At 35.0% G+C, this 17,012-nt stretch overlaps 2 protein-coding genes across 2 annotated transcripts; both read left to right on the top strand.

Moving 5' to 3' along the window:
• Nucleotides 1-230: 230 nt before the first annotated feature.
• LOC114382453 (peroxidase N-like) lies at nucleotides 231-3,197 on the top strand. Its single transcript, XM_028341881.1, has 4 exons — nucleotides 231-544; nucleotides 1,414-1,599; nucleotides 1,815-1,980; nucleotides 2,471-3,197. The coding sequence occupies exons 1-4, from the start codon at nucleotides 326-328 to the stop codon at nucleotides 2,890-2,892; spliced, it is 993 nt and encodes a 330-aa protein (XP_028197682.1). The 5' UTR covers nucleotides 231-325; the 3' UTR covers nucleotides 2,893-3,197.
• A 406-nt stretch (nucleotides 3,198-3,603) lies between these two features.
• On the top strand, nucleotides 3,604-15,372 carry LOC114381704 (eukaryotic initiation factor 4A-15-like). Its single transcript, XM_028340931.1, has 18 exons — nucleotides 3,604-3,960; nucleotides 4,150-4,181; nucleotides 4,272-4,367; nucleotides 4,928-5,004; nucleotides 5,967-6,012; nucleotides 7,466-7,526; nucleotides 7,616-7,669; nucleotides 7,773-7,853; nucleotides 8,509-8,548; nucleotides 8,702-8,814; nucleotides 9,817-9,927; nucleotides 10,412-10,528; nucleotides 10,669-10,752; nucleotides 12,411-12,471; nucleotides 12,886-12,955; nucleotides 13,118-13,224; nucleotides 13,730-14,160; nucleotides 14,490-15,372. The coding sequence occupies exons 1-18, from the start codon at nucleotides 3,754-3,756 to the stop codon at nucleotides 15,123-15,125; spliced, it is 2,424 nt and encodes an 807-aa protein (XP_028196732.1). The 5' UTR covers nucleotides 3,604-3,753; the 3' UTR covers nucleotides 15,126-15,372.
• The last annotated feature ends 1,640 nt before the right edge of the window (nucleotides 15,373-17,012 follow it).

Here is a 17,012-nt window from a genome sequence, read left to right as displayed (position 1 = left end):
ATAATTCTAAAGAGAATAGGTGTTTATAAATTTGGAAGATTGATTTAATTATGTATGCAAATCAAATTATAATATTAAACAGCCTAAAGGATATATTAAGCACACAAATGTTGAATTCAGTCAAACACGAGGCCACTGAGCAGCAAATTAAGTCACAAGTGGTGTGGTGTTTTTATGTGAATATATAAATGTGACATCTCTGGTATCATTGTCTATAAATTAAGCATATACGTTTCCACATTCATAGTTGTCTGGCCTCTTTTTATAATTTGCATCCTTCCTTTGGTCTTATAGTTATTAGTTAGACCTTGCACAGTAAATAACAATGAAGCGGCCATTTAGTTCGAGCGGTTATCACTTTTGTCTAATGAATATGTTCCTGTTGCTTTTGGCAGTAAGGTCCCAACTGACAACAGACTTTTATAAATCATCATGTCCTAACGTTTCCAAAATAGTAAGGAGAGAGGTTCAAAAAGCTCTAATGAATGAGATTCGAATGGCTGCTTCTTTGCTTCGCCTTCACTTTCATGATTGTTTTGTGAATGTAAGTTTAATGGTTGTTTTGTTATATGCACACTTCATGATCAGTCAAATTGTTAGGGATATTGTTATCATTCTTATCCTTGTAACCTACAGAAAATGTTAACAACATACTATCTCTGATACACTTTTTAAAACTAAGTCTTTATTATTAACTGATATTGGAAATCCCATAATTTATTGAGTCCGACTTCATATTTAATGAGTCATACTAATGATTTTATAGTTTCTAATCAACTTTAACGAATGATAGAAAATGTGTTGGAGAATATGTTACTAACACATATCTAACCTCAAAGTCCCAAATAATATTGGTAGTAAAGGATTGCAATTTATTCAAAGTTTTAAATTGTAGTCAACAAGTGGTTGCTATATTAAGGGCACATTGCATCAGCTGCATTTGCATGCAATTGTCCACAATATTAAATTTTTATTGGTCTCTGCAATCACGCGCAAACACAATTTGAAACTTTGATTTGTACTAAAAATATTTTATTGGTGCAATTAAAGGGTAGTAAATTGCATGCTTAGATAGATTATGAGTTCTTGTATCAACACAAAGTTGTCAGTAAACTGCACTAAAGAATTTTTTTTTAAAATTATCCAAAGAGAAATTATCGTGTTATATCGAAATACTGTTACTAGGTATTCCATATTTCCCATTAATTATGTGACACAGAATCAATAAGTTAGAGCATAACTCAAGCGATTAAGGTATAGGGTGGGGCAGAGATCTTAAGTTCCACTCTCATATAAAACATGGAGTAGTCACTGAAACTGAAATGCTTATTCTTCCTTCCATCATGGTATAATTATAATCTGATACACCTAATTTTCATTTATATCAATTTGTTTTTGGTCGAACATCATCAGGGTTGTGATGGATCAATACTACTAGATGGTGGTGATGATGGAGAGAAATCTGCTGCTCCTAACCTGAACTCTGCTAGAGGATATGAAGTGGTAGATACAATCAAAAGTTCAGTGGAGAGTGCATGTAGTGGGGTTGTCTCCTGTGCTGATATATTAGCCATCGCTGCCAGAGATTCTGTTTTCCTAGTAATTCTATTCAAATCCCATTATTCTCTATATTAATTTTACTTATTTCGTTTTCAAGTCGAGGAACATGCACGTGAATGAAATATAACTTACCCAAACAAGTTGTAGAAGTGGTTAACTAGATCTGTCATATTTTTTATGTACTTCTTCTTAGACAACCAATTTGGGTTTAGCATAATTACATATATCACTCATAAAGTCACAATGTTTCGTAGAGTGGTGGTCCTTCTTGGAAGGTTCTGCTAGGACGAAGAGATGGAACAGCCTCAAACGGAACACTAGCAAATGAGGCGCTTCCTTCGCCATTTGATCCATTAGATACCATCATTTCAAAGTTTACTAATATGGGCCTTAATCTCACAGATGTTGTTTCTTTATCAGGTAACATATATAGAACTTCACAATCTATTCAAGCTAGCTAGCTCGTAAACAATTAATCAAGAAAATTATATATAGTTTTTTAGGTGTTGTTCTCCAATTAGAGTTGAAGTTTCACCTTAGTAATCTATATAATAAAGGTATGCATTAAAGGATTGTGCAGATTATGAAAGTAAAACTTCAGTTCGGATTGGAGAGCAGCACCCAGAGGGAACTGTATCTAAGTAAAAAGCTTAGATACAGTTTCTCAGGTGTTGCTGGTGTTGTTCTTCAATTAAAATTGAAGTTTCATCTTAGTAATCTGTGTAATGAAGGTATGCATTAAAGATTTACATAGATTGTCAACATGGAACTTCAATACTGATTAGAGAATTACACCAACAACTCTTAAGAAACTGTATCTAAGTTTTTTTCTTAATTTGTTAGCTTAATTGCTTCAATATATATTTATATATATGGTAACTAACATTTACTAATCCAATTATTTGTGAAGGTGCCCATACTATTGGCCGAGCAAGGTGTACACTGTTTGGCAATAGATTATTCAACTTCTCAGGAACAGGTGCACCAGACAGTACTCTAGACACAGACATGCTCTCTGACCTGCAAAGTTTGTGTCCTCAAAATGGAGATGGAAACGTTACAACAGTCCTTGATCGGAATTCCTCGGATCTATTTGACAGTCACTACTTCAAGAACTTGCTCAGTGGAATGGGCCTTCTCAGTTCTGACCAGATTCTATTTTCTAGTGATGAAGCTAATTCAACTACTAAATCTTTAGTCCAGAGCTATAGCAACGATAGTGGACTCTTCTTTGGGGACTTTGCCAACTCTATGATCAAGATGGGGAATATCAATATTAAGACTGGGACTAATGGAGAGATTAGGAAGAACTGCAGAGTGATAAATTCTTAGTAATATGAAATTGGCTTTGCAAGACATTAAATAAGCAGAATATTGGACATCTTCCAGTTATATTAGGTAATTGAGATGGTGGTTGTTATGTTATGTTTCTCGAAATGGAATTTGTAGGTTGAATGTGCTTTTCAGGTCCCACATTGTGGATGTGAGAACCTAACCCAGCAAAAGACAAAATATAAATAGGATAGTCTGAGGTATTTCCCTTGTTGTTCTACGGGGACCAGCTTATTCTATTCAGATTATTGTAATAAATATATATTAAAATGGATAATAACATAAGCCACTAAGATACCTTTGGATTTGGACCTTTCCATAAAAAGAAGATAACTTTGGACCTTTGATAGTGATAGAAAAGAGATAAATAACAGGTGAATGAAAATAGTAAAAAAAGAAATAAAATGAAAATGTTTTGTTTAATGGTGGCAGTTAAATCCGAGGGAGGTGAAAGTAGGGTGAATTAAAATAGGAAAAGGGAAAGAAAACAGGTAAAAAAAAGAGAGATGAAAATAAACGTTTTTGTTTAGTGGTTTGTTTGGTAGCAGTTAAATCCAAGGGAGGTGAGAGAAGGGAATTGAGGATGAATTGGTGAATATTTTCAGTTTGGTAAAAAAGCTCAATTTTTGTGCAATTGGAAACTAAGGACTCAATATCACAATTGCAATAATTAGTAGAGCAAAAGTACAACAGGGATTGGAAATAACAATTGTGATGAGAAATATTCACTTGGAAAATTGTAAAAAGAGGCGGGGTCAACCAGTTTATCCCGGTCGCGGCCCGAATCCAAGGGTCATCATCCTCTTTAAAACGACGTCTTTGACTGCACTTCTTTGCTGAAAAAGCGAGCGGCGAGTAACAATGTGCGGCGACGCCACGAACTGGGACGAAGACGCATACAGAGAAACCGTAGTCAGGGAGAGGGAAATCCAAACCCGAACCGTTTTCCGAACCGCTTGGGCCCCACCCTACACCTCTAACCTCGACACTCTCCTTGTCGCCTCTAGCGACGGTTCCGTCGCATCCTACTCCATCTCTTCCTCCGTCGCCGCCTCTAAGCTCAAAAATGTTCTCATCGTCTCAATTCCTTCTTTCTTTCTTTTTTTTTAGTTCAATTCAAGTGCATACCCAACCAATTTTGTTTGCTTTCAACTATCATTTCACTTCACGCGCCGTTAGCAGTTTATTTCTTTCCAATTTTGATGGTGAAACTAGCTTTTCTTATTTCGTTGTTTTTGCATTTCTTATTTGTTGCAGCCATTCGGTTTTGTCAATGCCGATACAGATGAGTACGTCTGCCTTCACAGAATTTATGCTTAATCAATTATTTATTGGTCTTAGGGCTTAACCGTGTTTCGTGTGCAATGCTACTGGTTTAGGTTATTGGCTGAACCAAATTGCTTCGTTCAAGCGCACGCTGGACCTGCTTACGATGTCAAGTTTTATGGTGACGGCGAAGATGCTCTGTTGCTGAGGTTCAAATTACTACTGAATACTGATACCTCTGTTTGTCTCGTCTTACTGTCTTCTCACGATGTACCGCGTTAGGATACTTTTTCCGCGTGTGTGTAGTTTATGCATGAAGAGGCAGACTCAAATGTAGGGCTATAAGAGCATGATTTGTGCTAGCTGCATGAATGCTTCTATTGTTTCTTATTTTCTACTTAGAAAAATTTCTTTTCAGCCATTTAAATTTTAAAATGAGAACCAAATAACAAGTTCACTATTGAAGATGCTCTTGAAGTTTTTTCCCCCATCATGCCCTCCTAGTCCTATGTTATGCATTTGTGCCTTTTAATGTGTATTTGCATTTACTATCATGGTCTTGAAGGAATTAATTAATTGCATGATGAGCTAGTTGTGAACCTGCTAGATGCTTTATAAGGGTTTTGTTTAGGGAGTTATGTGTTGGCAGACGTTATAGTTCTTTTTAATATAATTCATATGCACGCTGAAATGATTTTTCATGACTAGATGCAAGAATGAAACATATTAACCATTTGGCACAACTCCTGACAGCAGTTTTATCTTGCAGCTGTGGTGATGATGGTCAGATTCGAGGATGGAGATGGAAGGAATTTTCAAGCTCAAATTATTCTGTTTCTTCCCAAGGTGATATTGCTTGTTTGGGAATGATTAATTTTTGGGAAATTATTTATTTTTGCAAAAGCTGGTAAAAATAAGCAAATATTTCCTCAAAATAAACTGAGCCAAACACGCACTACTGTTGAAATCGAATATTAAATTAGCCTGAGCATTAGTGCATCCATTTTTATCTTTTTCGTCTCTGAAGCAACTTTCATCATTGTTTTCTTTGTTTTTCCTCAATTATTTTGTTTCTGAATCTATGAATCTTAGTGTTTTATTTTTACTTGCAAGTGTTTCTTTTTTATATTGAAAGTGCCCCTTGGATTTGTTCCTTTGTAAAGCATGATAAAACTAAATCTGATTGATTTGTTTGATTGCTCTTTTACATATTTTATATCAAAAAACTGCAAAGTGTTAATAAGAATTGAGATTTTTTCCACTTGAAATTTTAGGGTAAAGATGGAATTATGGAAAATACAGAAGAGAGAAACACAACTCAAATGATATTAGAAAAAGCTTTGATGTATATATATGATATAATACACTAATCTATTACTTTATTTTATTTTATTTTTAACATATAGGTTAAGTACTAGTATTGTAAAACTAGTACAAAACACAGATCAATAACACTTCATGATAAGACCCATAAAAGGATATGTCAGTGAGAATCCTAATACTCTAACAGTTCCATCTATCATTTTCATTTTCTTTAAGAATTTAGAATTCTAAATGAGAAACATCAAAATGATTGATGTGATGCGGCAAATTTATGGTTCTGCTAAATTTCTTTGGTTGGCTAAAGCTCAATATGATATTGTTCTTTATCCTCTACAATACCTCTCCCTTATCATGCATTTGATTTGATTGGGAGTTGTGTCATTCCCCTTCAGTCCTTCACTTACTTCTACGCCACTTATTTTCTTATTTTTACTGTTGAATTAATGATTTCTATGTGTTATGTATGTCATCCCTTAATATTTCAGGAAATGATATCAAGCCTGTACTTGATGTGGTGAATCCTCAACACAAGTGAGTTTTTAAAGAATTGATGCTTTTTTTTTTTGCTCAGCAAAAATAATATGATATATTAATTGAGTACCAGGGGTACTAGTAATACATATTACAGTTCAAATTTGGCCCCATAACAATGCATTAGACCAAAGATATGAACTATATATAGAATATTACAGAAATCCTTAGTACTAGAAAATGCTGTAATAATCTATCCTACTCTATTGAGAAGCCCTGCTCTAACATTGGAAGACCAGTAGTTATAGTGAGTGTTGAAATCCTTTTCCAAGTTTGTAAGCCACGTCCATAATGTGAAAAGTGCATCATCTGGGATTCTGTTGGCATTTAGTGAACCATTGGAGAAGATAATGTCATTTCTTTGCTTCCAAATGGTCCAAGTCAGCGCCAACCACCACCATTTCCATCTGGTAGATCTCATTCCCTCTGTCACCCCATGTATGTGTTGGAGGAAATGTTGCCTTGGGTGATTTGGGAAGGCCCCGGACAGATCTACCCAAGACAAGGATTCCCACCATACTGGAATTATCTTGTGACAGTGAAAAAATAAGTGACCTGCGCTTTCCTCCACCTCGCTGCAGAATGGGCAAGTTGCATCTTCAACCTGAATCTGTTGAGTCCGCAAATTTGCTCTAGTTGAAAGTCTATCTCTAATTAGCCTCCACGCAAATATAACAAACTTAGGCGGCAGCTTAAGCTTCCATAGCTCCTTGAATGCTCCATCCTGTTGGTGTTCAGCTATTTCCCCCCTCAACACAAAATAAGCAGATTTTGACGTGTATTCCCCACTCGGATCTGCCTTCCACACCCATTTATCACCTGTGCGGCTGAATTGGGTGACGTGCAACCTCCGATAAGAATGAAACCGCCATCTCTATTTCATTATCAAACAATGGTCTTCTCCACCTAAAATCCCATTCCCACCCCGCATCTTTGAAGGCCCCCATGTGTTGGTAGCATGTCCTCATCACCCATCCATCTATCCTCCCAAAATTTAAACTTGTCCCCACTTCCAACCCTCCATGATGTTGTAGAATTGATGCATGTTTCAGCTTGTTTGCTATAAGCACTGCAGATCTACAGGATGCTTTATGCTTCTTGATTTCACTGTTGTTTGGCTCATGTTTCATGTATATTCTCTGAATATACTATTGTAGATTTCAACATTTGGCATTATTGTCTATTGCACTAAAAAATCATTTAAAATGATTTGGAAATAATCTTGGATATTTAAAATTCTTCTTTATCTGATTTGCTTTTACAATTGTCATAGTTAATCTTTATGGTATTTGCCTGAGTTGGAACCTGTCAGAAAAGATTCTTCTCACAATCAGGGCATGTGTAGAAAATTTGTACCTTATTATAATTTAGCATCGGGCTATCAGCAGTTCCTTTGTACCTCTGTTTTTGGTTCTGATTGTCCTCTATATGTCCACTCACTATTGTCTTTCAGAGGTCCTTGGGGTGCACTTTCACCCGTCCCAGAGAATAATGCTATTGCTGTCAATACTCAGGTTTGCAATTGTTTTTGAGTGTTTGTCACAATAATTTGTTTGTTATTTCAAGATTCAGTTTGTGTCGATATTTTTTTGTTTAATTGTAGGGGGGATCTGTTTTTGCCGCATCTGGTGATTCTTGTGCATATTGTTGGGATGTGGTATGTAATTATGTATTCACGGAAGGTGAATATAATTCTTGGATAACTTGATTTATAACTATATTTGTGTTGATACTGGACTAACTTGTGTTAATGTTTCTAGGAAACTGGTAAAGTGAAAATGGTATTCAAGGGGCACATGGACTATTTGCATTGTATAGTTGCTCGCAACTCATCAAATCAGGTCTTGATTCTTGACCTTATTATCATTTGAACTTGATGATAATTATTAACTGAGAAATAAACCCAAAGGTGGAGAATGGAGTTTGCATCTTGTTTAGACATTGGTCTGAACTTTATTAAATAAAGGGGAGCATTTTACAAGCTTTTACAAGACATAGTGGTCCTAGTGGAGATAATGATATTATTATAAAATAAGGAGAGTGGAGAGATTACCTGGAGTTTTATTATTTAAAATAAATTTATTTGGTTTTTTATTTTTGCACTATATATGATGTCTTTATTAGTCGTAAAGTTATATTTAATACTTTTTGGAACATATACAAGACATAGACAGGGCAATAGTTATATGTACCATATAAAAAGGTATTGAAGGGGGAGATGAGAAAAAGGAGAGATGTATACTGTTGAAGCAACTAGAGATCTTTTCTGCAGAAATAATTTATAGTTTCTACACAAAATGTTAAAATTTTAAACTAGTAATAGAATTTAAAGTTCCATTACTGTTCTTGTGCTAGAGAATATGTGGGTTAGTATTTTAAAATCCTGACTGTTAAAGTATCTTCTCTGTTGCTATTTCTCTTTTGCTTAGTGATCTTGTTGTCGTTCCACATTATTTCTAGGTTTTTAACTGTTGATTCTTTCTGATCAATGTTTAGATCATAACAGGTTCGGAGGATGGGACAACACGAATTTGGGGTATTATTCATTTTTCAGCTCAAGTTACTAAAGTTGAACAAACTACATTAATCATATTACTTTTTTTAATGTAAATTAATTGGTTATTGAAATATATTGGTATAGATTTATTGGGTACTTACGTTTTCTAGGCTTATTTACCATATTTACTAGATTGCAAAAGTGGAAAGTGTACGCAAGTGATTGATCCAGCAAGAGATTTGAAATTAAAGGGATCTGCTTCATGGGTTGGTTGTGTTGCTTTAGATGCAAGTGAGAGCTGGTTGGTAAGAGCATAAATCTTATTTTATAATTTCCTTGCCACTTCCCTTCATGTTTTCGCTTTACACATCCTAATTTGGTAAAAGAAATACAAATGTTCAGACAAAATGTTGATCGCTTCTGGGCATAACTACAGATGCAGTTGATGTGATGTTATGAGAACAGATATTAGACAATGTTTTGTTCTTTGGAAACCAAAATAAATTACGCATGCAATGCCTTGTTATTGATATATGGTTCATTAACTATTAAAACTTGGATAACTGATATTTCTCAGGATTGAGAATAGTGTGCTATAGCACCATGGTGGAGTGGGCCCTGGCCGCAACCGGGGCCTCCATAACGGCACAGTTCAATGTCGTGGCTGTAGTGGCAGGGACAGCGCTGCTATTCTGTTTTACTGAAAATGCTCTCCAAAAACGTGTCACCTATCTCTGCCATTTGACCCTTCTCTTGCTTGTCTCTCCGTCACACCACTTCTGACCATCTCTGGCGGAGTGTGCAGCCCGTTTTGCTGTTTTTTAGCTTCCCTGTTCTGTGACTTTTGCCCTTGTTTCCCCTTTGTTCTGCTGATCTTCCCTAGTTTAGAGTTGCAAATATACATTGTATAATGCAATATAATAGAGACAAATATATAAAATATAATAATTAAATAAAATATACATAAATATGAAAAAAAAATTAGAATAGCAGTCATCCTGCTTTAGTGTTTTTGGGGTCAGCCGCTAACTGGGATTTAAAACATTGTTATATCTAATTATGATTTATTTTCTTGTCCTGTGCAATTATAAGCATTATGTGATAAAGCTATTTTTGCTAATAATTTTTTTATTTCATCTATAAAAAACACATGTTTCTTGCAAGAATAATCTTCACATTTTAAGGTAGTCCTTTCTCTGTAGGCAAACTGGTAAAATGAACACATGCATGGGAAATTATGGTGTATATGTTATTGAATTGTTGGTTGGTTTTATAATAGTTAAGGGACTATTGTCACTTTTATTCAGGCTTGCAGTAGTGGACGTAATATATCACTTTGGAACCTTCCTGCTTCAGAATGCGTATCAAAGATTCCAACTCGTGCTTGTGTACAAGACATGTCATTTGACAATAATCAAGTGAGTCAGTTATCTCTCTATTTTTTCTTCAGTTGTTTCAAATGTCACTAGTAATATTAACTTTCTAATAATATTTGATATTGGTGATATGTATCTGATGGACTGGTATGGTGACACTGTCAAAATTGATTAGGTCATTTGTAATCTTCTAAATGCAAAAATATATGCTCTGGTAAAAAGATGAAGTATCCACTCTGGTAAAAAGAATACAGTGCTTTAGATTCACAGTTCAGCACCTAGGGTCTGTCCTTATATTTTTGTTTGTTAGCTTAGCTCCTAGATTTTTCTGGTGCAAAATTGCCTGCATATTTTTCTCCTTTCAAATGTAAGTAATGCAATTATCATTCAGTATCTATCACATGGAAATTGTTGTTCACTTGTTCTCTTCTGAATATTGAGTGACTCATTTGTTCTTATGATATCAATAGTTCTCACTATAATTTTAGCTCTCATAATTTTTGTTAATTGTTTGTATTTTACTCAGATTTTGACAGTTGGTACAGATCCTCTACTCAATCGCTTTGACATGAATGGCACTATCCTTTCACAAATACAGTGTGCTCCTTCGTCATCTTTTTCTATCTCCTTACATCCTGCAGGGGTATGTTCTGATTCAAAATCATTGCTATTTAGTTGCTTTTAGTACCTTTTGGGTTTAGATCAGCTCAAAGATGCGGATGGACTCCTTGTTGCTCTGCTTTATTTGATATATTGGGGGCATTACCGCGTTATTCATTTCAGGTTATGGCAGTTGGAGGTTATGGATGTCTTGTTGATGTTATCTCACAATTTGGCAGCCACATGTGCACATTTCGTTGCCAGTGTGTCTAAGCGAAGATCTCATATAGTTTGACAATTTTGATACCTCAAGGCCACCCAAAACAATTTCGAAGTCAACGAATGACAAGCTTTGGGATTTAGTACAGAATTGCAAGCTCTTCCAAAATTAAGTTTGAAATTTGATTGAGTGAATTGTGGATATCTTATAATTATGTGAATTGCCTGAAAATAAAAAAGATATTATTTTTTCTAGGACTGTATTTAGGCTTCTAGTGCGAGGTTTTTTAAAAAAAAAATAAAAATGGGAGTGGTGGCTGAAATATTAAAGTAGGAAAAGCTTGGATCACTTCGGAAGTTTTTGCTTCCTGTGTTAAGTGTTAACATCTAAAGCCCTTATGCTGAATGAGCAACACATGGCCTGTCTGTACTCTGGATTCCATTCTTCTCTACATATGCCACTCAGCTTATTTACCAAAATACAAAGACTCCTCAGCTGCATCATTTGTATGTTTCTGAAGTTCATATCGTCAAAATGAGTGTATCATGAAGGTAAAAGTACAATAGTGTTTGATTTGTCTTTCCAAGTAGGAAAAATGCTACTATGTATGAATTCCTAGTGGCAGGAAAAACTTTATAACCTCCAACTGCTTTTTGATTTCTGTGAAAGGTTTTAACTTTAAATTTCTAATTTAACATTCAGCAAATGTTTTCCCAAAGTATTTTTGCAATTGATTCGAACTATAAGTATATAACATTGCTGTTCTAAGGAATTATTTCACTTGGTTTTAGTAATGAGTACAAAATTTCACATTATTATTATTATAGTATTTTGTTTTCTAAAATTATATGAAAGAAAATGTGAAAATAAACAGAAATTAAACGACGGGGCCCTAAGGCCCAAAGGGAAAAATAAACAGAAATTAAACGGGGAGTTTGAACTCCCATAACATCAGCTCGCAGTAGAGAACTAAGAAACAAAGGTTGCTGCTCAAAAATCACCAGATCTCCCTCCATGCTACACGCATACTCAGCTAGCTCATCTGCACAAGAATTAGCCTCCCAATAAACATGATGAATATTGAAATGGGAAAATTTCTGTTTGATAGCTCTTATATTTTGCACTAACCTCCATCCTGAGGCACAACCAATCCTCTCCCCTCTAATAGCATTGACAACTGACAGGGAATCCACTTGAATAATCAGTTTACACACCCTTTATCTTGAGCCATTTGCATGCCCCTCAACACCTCCCACAACTCCGCTATAAACGCATTTGACCTACCAATACGTTTGCTGAAACCACCCAACCATCTGCCATGGCATTCCCTTAACAGCCCTTCACAAGTCCATTGATTTTGCACACTCAGCCAAGGACGAAAAAGAGGCCAACTCCAACCCATTCCAAACAAGAGGGTAGTCAGGTTCTCACAGCTTCTAGAGCACCTTACAAGCATGTTTAAATTTTTTTTATCATGTTCATAGTTCAGAGTGACAAATGCAACAAACTCGTTCACAAACAAGTTTACATAATAATTTTTTTTAATATAATTAAAACTTGTTTCCATTTTTTTATTATAACTTGACAAATCCAGCCAGTGTGTTAAGTTCATAACAAAAAAGAAATCAAAGTTAGGAGTGGGAAAATTAAAGTGTGAGGTGTGAAAATGAAGGCCCATCCGGTGCTGTGTATATGATTGGACCAGAAACCCAATGGAAAGGTAGGATCAAATGTTTCGCGGGAGTTTGACCGTGGGCGTAGACCGGGTACAGAGGGGCAAAATAGGAAGCACAGAAAAGAATAGAGTCTGGTAGTAACCCTGGTTTTTATTTATCTCTTCATACACTCACTTCCCTCTCTAAGTTCGGCACCAGCGAAACGCTCTTCGTTATCTTTTCTCAGACTCCGCGGCGTAGATCCGAGGAGTTCGGGAAATCCTAACTCATCATCTCAACTCAAGGTCCTTCTTCTCTCTCTCTTGTTTTCTCTCACAACACAATACTTTCATGTTTTTCTTTTTCTGTGCGCTGTTTATTGTTCTTAAACTGCGTTTTATTTTGTTGGGTACCATATAGTTTGTGTTTTGCTCTTCGATTTTACAGTTAGAAACCACAATTTTACTCGTGCCGATTTTGTCGATGGATTGCACGGCTTAACAATTTATTATGCTCGTTTTGCAGTCATGGCTGGACTTGCACCTGAGGGATCACAGTTCGATGCTCGTCAATATGATTCTAAAATGAGTGACTTGTAAGATTTTTTGTTTTTGTTTTTATCTTTCTTCTGAGCAATCTGGTTTTATTATTACTGAAACGTTCTTGTTTTGTGTCGAATATGATTGCAACAGGATGATGTTAATGTTATCTGTTAAATTTTAATTAATGGCCTTATCTTCTTTTTTTTCCCTTTCAGACTTTCATCTGATGGACAGGACTTCTTCACATCCTATGACGAGGTTTATGATAGTTTTGACGCTATGGGTTTGCAGGAAAATCTTCTCAGGGGAATTTACGCATATGGTATTTTAAATATTCTTCCTATGGATTGCCATTGGTGTTTCATTGTTTTTTAATGAATAAACCACCAATTTTGTCCTCAAATTATTGAACAGTCTCTAACGCAATAAAATTATTTATTGTTATCCCTGATGTATTGAATATCTATCAGTTTAGTTCCCAAGTTGTATCATTAAAGTTCAGGTACTAATTTGAAGGATTTTTTTTTAATATTTAAGGGACTACTTAGCATGATTTCTAATATTTATGGGACTACTTAGCATGATTTCTAATATTTATGGGACTACGTTGGTTTTTTGCCTTACTTTAAGAACATTTAAGAGAGAAGGTAATACTTTAAGGATCAAATTGGTGGTTTACTCAATCTTGGTATCAACATAACACTAGACAAGGGGTTAGTCTTACTATGCTGTATTATTTTAATAAACCATGGTGTTTTTATTGTCGAGCTACGGTTTCTGCTTTGTGGTATGTTCCAATCCTTAAACTAGAATTAATTGTGCTTTAGGTTTTGAGAAGCCATCTGCCATTCAGCAAAGGGGGATAGTTCCCTTCTGCAAGGGACTTGATGTTATTCAGCAGGCTCAGTCTGGAACTGGGAAGACGGCTACTTTCTGCTCTGGTATTCTGCAGCAACTTGACTATAGCTTGACGCAATGCCAGGCCTTGGTTTTAGCACCAACTCGTGAGCTTGCTCAGCAGATTGAGAAGGTTATGCGAGCACTTGGAGATTATCTAGGTGTGAAGGTTCATGCTTGTGTGGGAGGTACCAGTGTGCGTGAAGACCAACGCATTCTATCTAGCGGTGTTCATGTTGTGGTTGGTACCCCTGGTCGTGTGTTTGATATGCTGCGCAGACAGTCACTTCTGCCAGATCACATCAAGATGTTTGTATTGGATGAGGCTGATGAAATGCTTTCCCGAGGTTTTAAGGATCAGGTACTTTTCACTTTAATTATTACTAAATTTTTTTGTTGTTTTTTACAAGTAATACCTACACTTGTCTACGGATTTTTTTAAATTGATGTGTAAACGTTCGTGTATAAACTCTGTTGTACTTTCTTTATGTTATCATTATAATATTTATATTTTCAACTTGGTTCAGATGCATGTTTCTATTGTCTGAAATTTCTTGTATAGTAGTAACATGTAATAAAATATGAACACAAGTGCCTTTGAATTGAATTTTTTCTGAGCCTATTGGGTTTGTAGTGCTAAAAGAATTGATTTATGTATAAATACTCTAACCTTGGCTTTATTGTTATCAGATCTACGATATATTTCAGCTGCTGCCATCTAAGATTCAAGTGGGAGTTTTCTCTGCTACAATGCCTCCTGAGGCCCTTGAGATCACTAGGAAGTTTATGAACAAACCTGTTAGGATCCTTGTGAAGCGTGATGAGCTCACCTTGGAGGGTATTAAGCAATTTTATGTCAATGTTGAGAGGGAGGATTGGAAGCTGGACACACTCTGCGATCTTTACGAGACATTAGCTATCACTCAGAGTGTCATTTTTGTTAATACCAGAAGGAAAGTTGATTGGTTGACTGACAAGATGAGAAGCCGTGACCACACAGTCTCAGCAACCCACGGAGACATGGACCAGAATACCAGGGACATTATTATGCGTGAATTCCGTTCTGGGTCTTCCCGTGTCTTGATAACCACTGATCTTTTGGCTCGTGGTATTGATGTGCAACAAGTGTCTCTAGTTATAAACTTTGATCTCCCTACACAGCCTGAGAACTATCTCCACCGTATTGGTCGTAGTGGGAGGTTCGGAAGGAAAGGTGTTGCGATCAATTTTGTCACAAAGGATGACGAGAAAATGCTGTTTGACATCCAGAAGTTTTACAACGTGCAAGTTGAGGAGCTGCCTTCAAATGTTGCTGAGCTCCTTTGATCAGATTTTGTCCTCCGTCGTAGTAGATGAAATTAGTTTGCGTTTGGAAACTGTTATGTAATGTTTCTCACTCTAACCTGTCTCCCCCCCCTTTCGTTTCTTTGGTTGTACTTCCGCTCTTAAACTTTGTTTAATAGGCTTAGTAATTTAATTTAAACTGCGAGTTTGTCTGAATATCCAAGTAGTTATTACTTGCTATGTGGAAACCCATTATTATTGCCCCAATTGGTGTATGACTTTCGTTGCACATTTCTAGCGTACGTTTTAATTTTTACATAATCGAAGAATTGCATATTCGATTCTTATGCAACCAACTTGGTTCGGTTGTAATTTGGTCACTAATGGACCTGAATTGGTGCTATAATATGTCTCCTCTGCTCCAACAAATGGCAGCCACATAACACTTCCACATACATACACTGCCCTATCCATGATTAGGACAGGAAATTGCACGAAATTTCCTACCATCCTAGTCATGCTGCCCTTGGAATTTAGGGGACTTAGTTGTGCTTGTTATTAGGATGAGTTAGAGCATTTCCAACCCAGTAACTCACTTGGTGTGCTTAATGGGACCCACATATATATATCACTCACTTTTACTCTTTTCAATACAAATATCTTTAAGCACTTAATTTTCATAATAGAGTAACTTTCTTTGAGTGCTTCTAATGAGGTCCACAAAAAATTATTTTATTAACTTATTTCATATAAGAGTCACTTTCAACGGGTGCTTAAAGAGAAAAGTATCTAATGCGAATGCAATGAAGAGTGTTTATTAGGCACCGTTGGTTGCCGAGTTCAAATGCTTAAAGTTGCTCTTAGGGCTTAGTTTATGGTGATTTTGACCTTGTTTGACTAAATTAGTCCCGGGTTAGTCTGTTAAACCAAACCTTAGTAATTGTATTCACAATTTAGAGAGTAATTAGTAATTTTCTAAATTTAAGTAGGTCAAAGTATAAATTTATAAAAATTTAATTACTAATAATAAATAGAGAGTTTTTATATGCATTTAATATCATAAACAACTTGTCCTCAAATTCAAGAAATTACACATTTTACTTAGAAAAGAATATATAATTTTATCCTTAAAATGCATTACTTTAGTTTTTAAAAGTTTGTGCGTATATAAATTTTTTATATATATACCGCAAATATTTTTTGAGACAATTTTGCTTTAATCTTGTAGGATTACTATTAATGGTAAACATTTGCTTCTAAAATTTAACTTAACTACATATTCATAACTTAATTTTAAAATCATTGATTAAGTTAAAATAATTCTGTCTCATTTGACCAATACACTCCAGTGATTTATTTGTATTTACTTCTGTCTATGAATTTATTAATTTTCATAACAAAATTAATCCTTTTTACGATAAACTCAACTAAGTTTGAGAGTTAAATTTATCATAAAATGGACGAATTCAATAACTAAATTGCCAATCTAGCTAGAGATTAAGAGATAAAGACAAATTTCTCATGAATTAAATAGATTTGAAGACTAAACAATATATATGTAAACTTTTAAGAGTTAAATCAATACAAATTATTTTCGAAGCCCAAAATATATATTTACTTGAAAATATATAATTAAATTAAATATTTTCCCATCCTTCTATAATGTTATAAAATAAAATTGAAGTATATTCATTATTACAATTTTTTTATCCTTAATTACTCTTCAAATGGAGAGAAGTTAAGGGTATGCTTGGAAGAGTATATTCATACTTATCTAATCAAATAACTAGTGAGTATTTTTATAAGTGTTTGAAAGAAATTATGAAAATAATTTATAATACATCCAAAAACGGTTCGATTTATTTCAATAAATTTTATAGAATAACTTGTATAAAAATAGTTTTACTCTTTCTTTTTTGATTATAGGAA

Source organism: Glycine soja, chromosome 13, assembly GCF_004193775.1.
Source record: "Glycine soja cultivar W05 chromosome 13, ASM419377v2, whole genome shotgun sequence".
Classification (NCBI taxonomy): Eukaryota; Viridiplantae; Streptophyta; class Magnoliopsida; order Fabales; family Fabaceae; genus Glycine; species Glycine soja.
This window is presented reverse-complemented; position numbering and strand designations above follow the sequence as displayed.

Bases quoted from the DNA above. Each gene is read 5' to 3' on its own strand.
- LOC114382453 (XM_028341881.1), top strand. From the start codon at position 326: ATGAAGCGGCCATTTAGTTCGAGCGGTTATCACTTTTGTCTAATGAAT. The intron at 545-1,413 runs GTAAGTTTAATG...GAACATCATCAG, and splicing joins TTCATGATTGTTTTGTGAAT to GGTTGTGATGGATCAATACT. The intron at 1,600-1,814 runs GTAATTCTATTC...AATGTTTCGTAG, and splicing joins CCAGAGATTCTGTTTTCCTA to AGTGGTGGTCCTTCTTGGAA.
- LOC114381704 (XM_028340931.1), top strand. From the start codon at position 3,754: ATGTGCGGCGACGCCACGAACTGGGACGAAGACGCATACAGAGAAACC. The intron at 3,961-4,149 runs GTTCTCATCGTC...TATTTGTTGCAG, and splicing joins CCGCCTCTAAGCTCAAAAAT to CCATTCGGTTTTGTCAATGC. The intron at 10,753-12,410 runs GTCTAAGCGAAG...TGATTGGACCAG, and splicing joins GCACATTTCGTTGCCAGTGT to AAACCCAATGGAAAGGTAGG.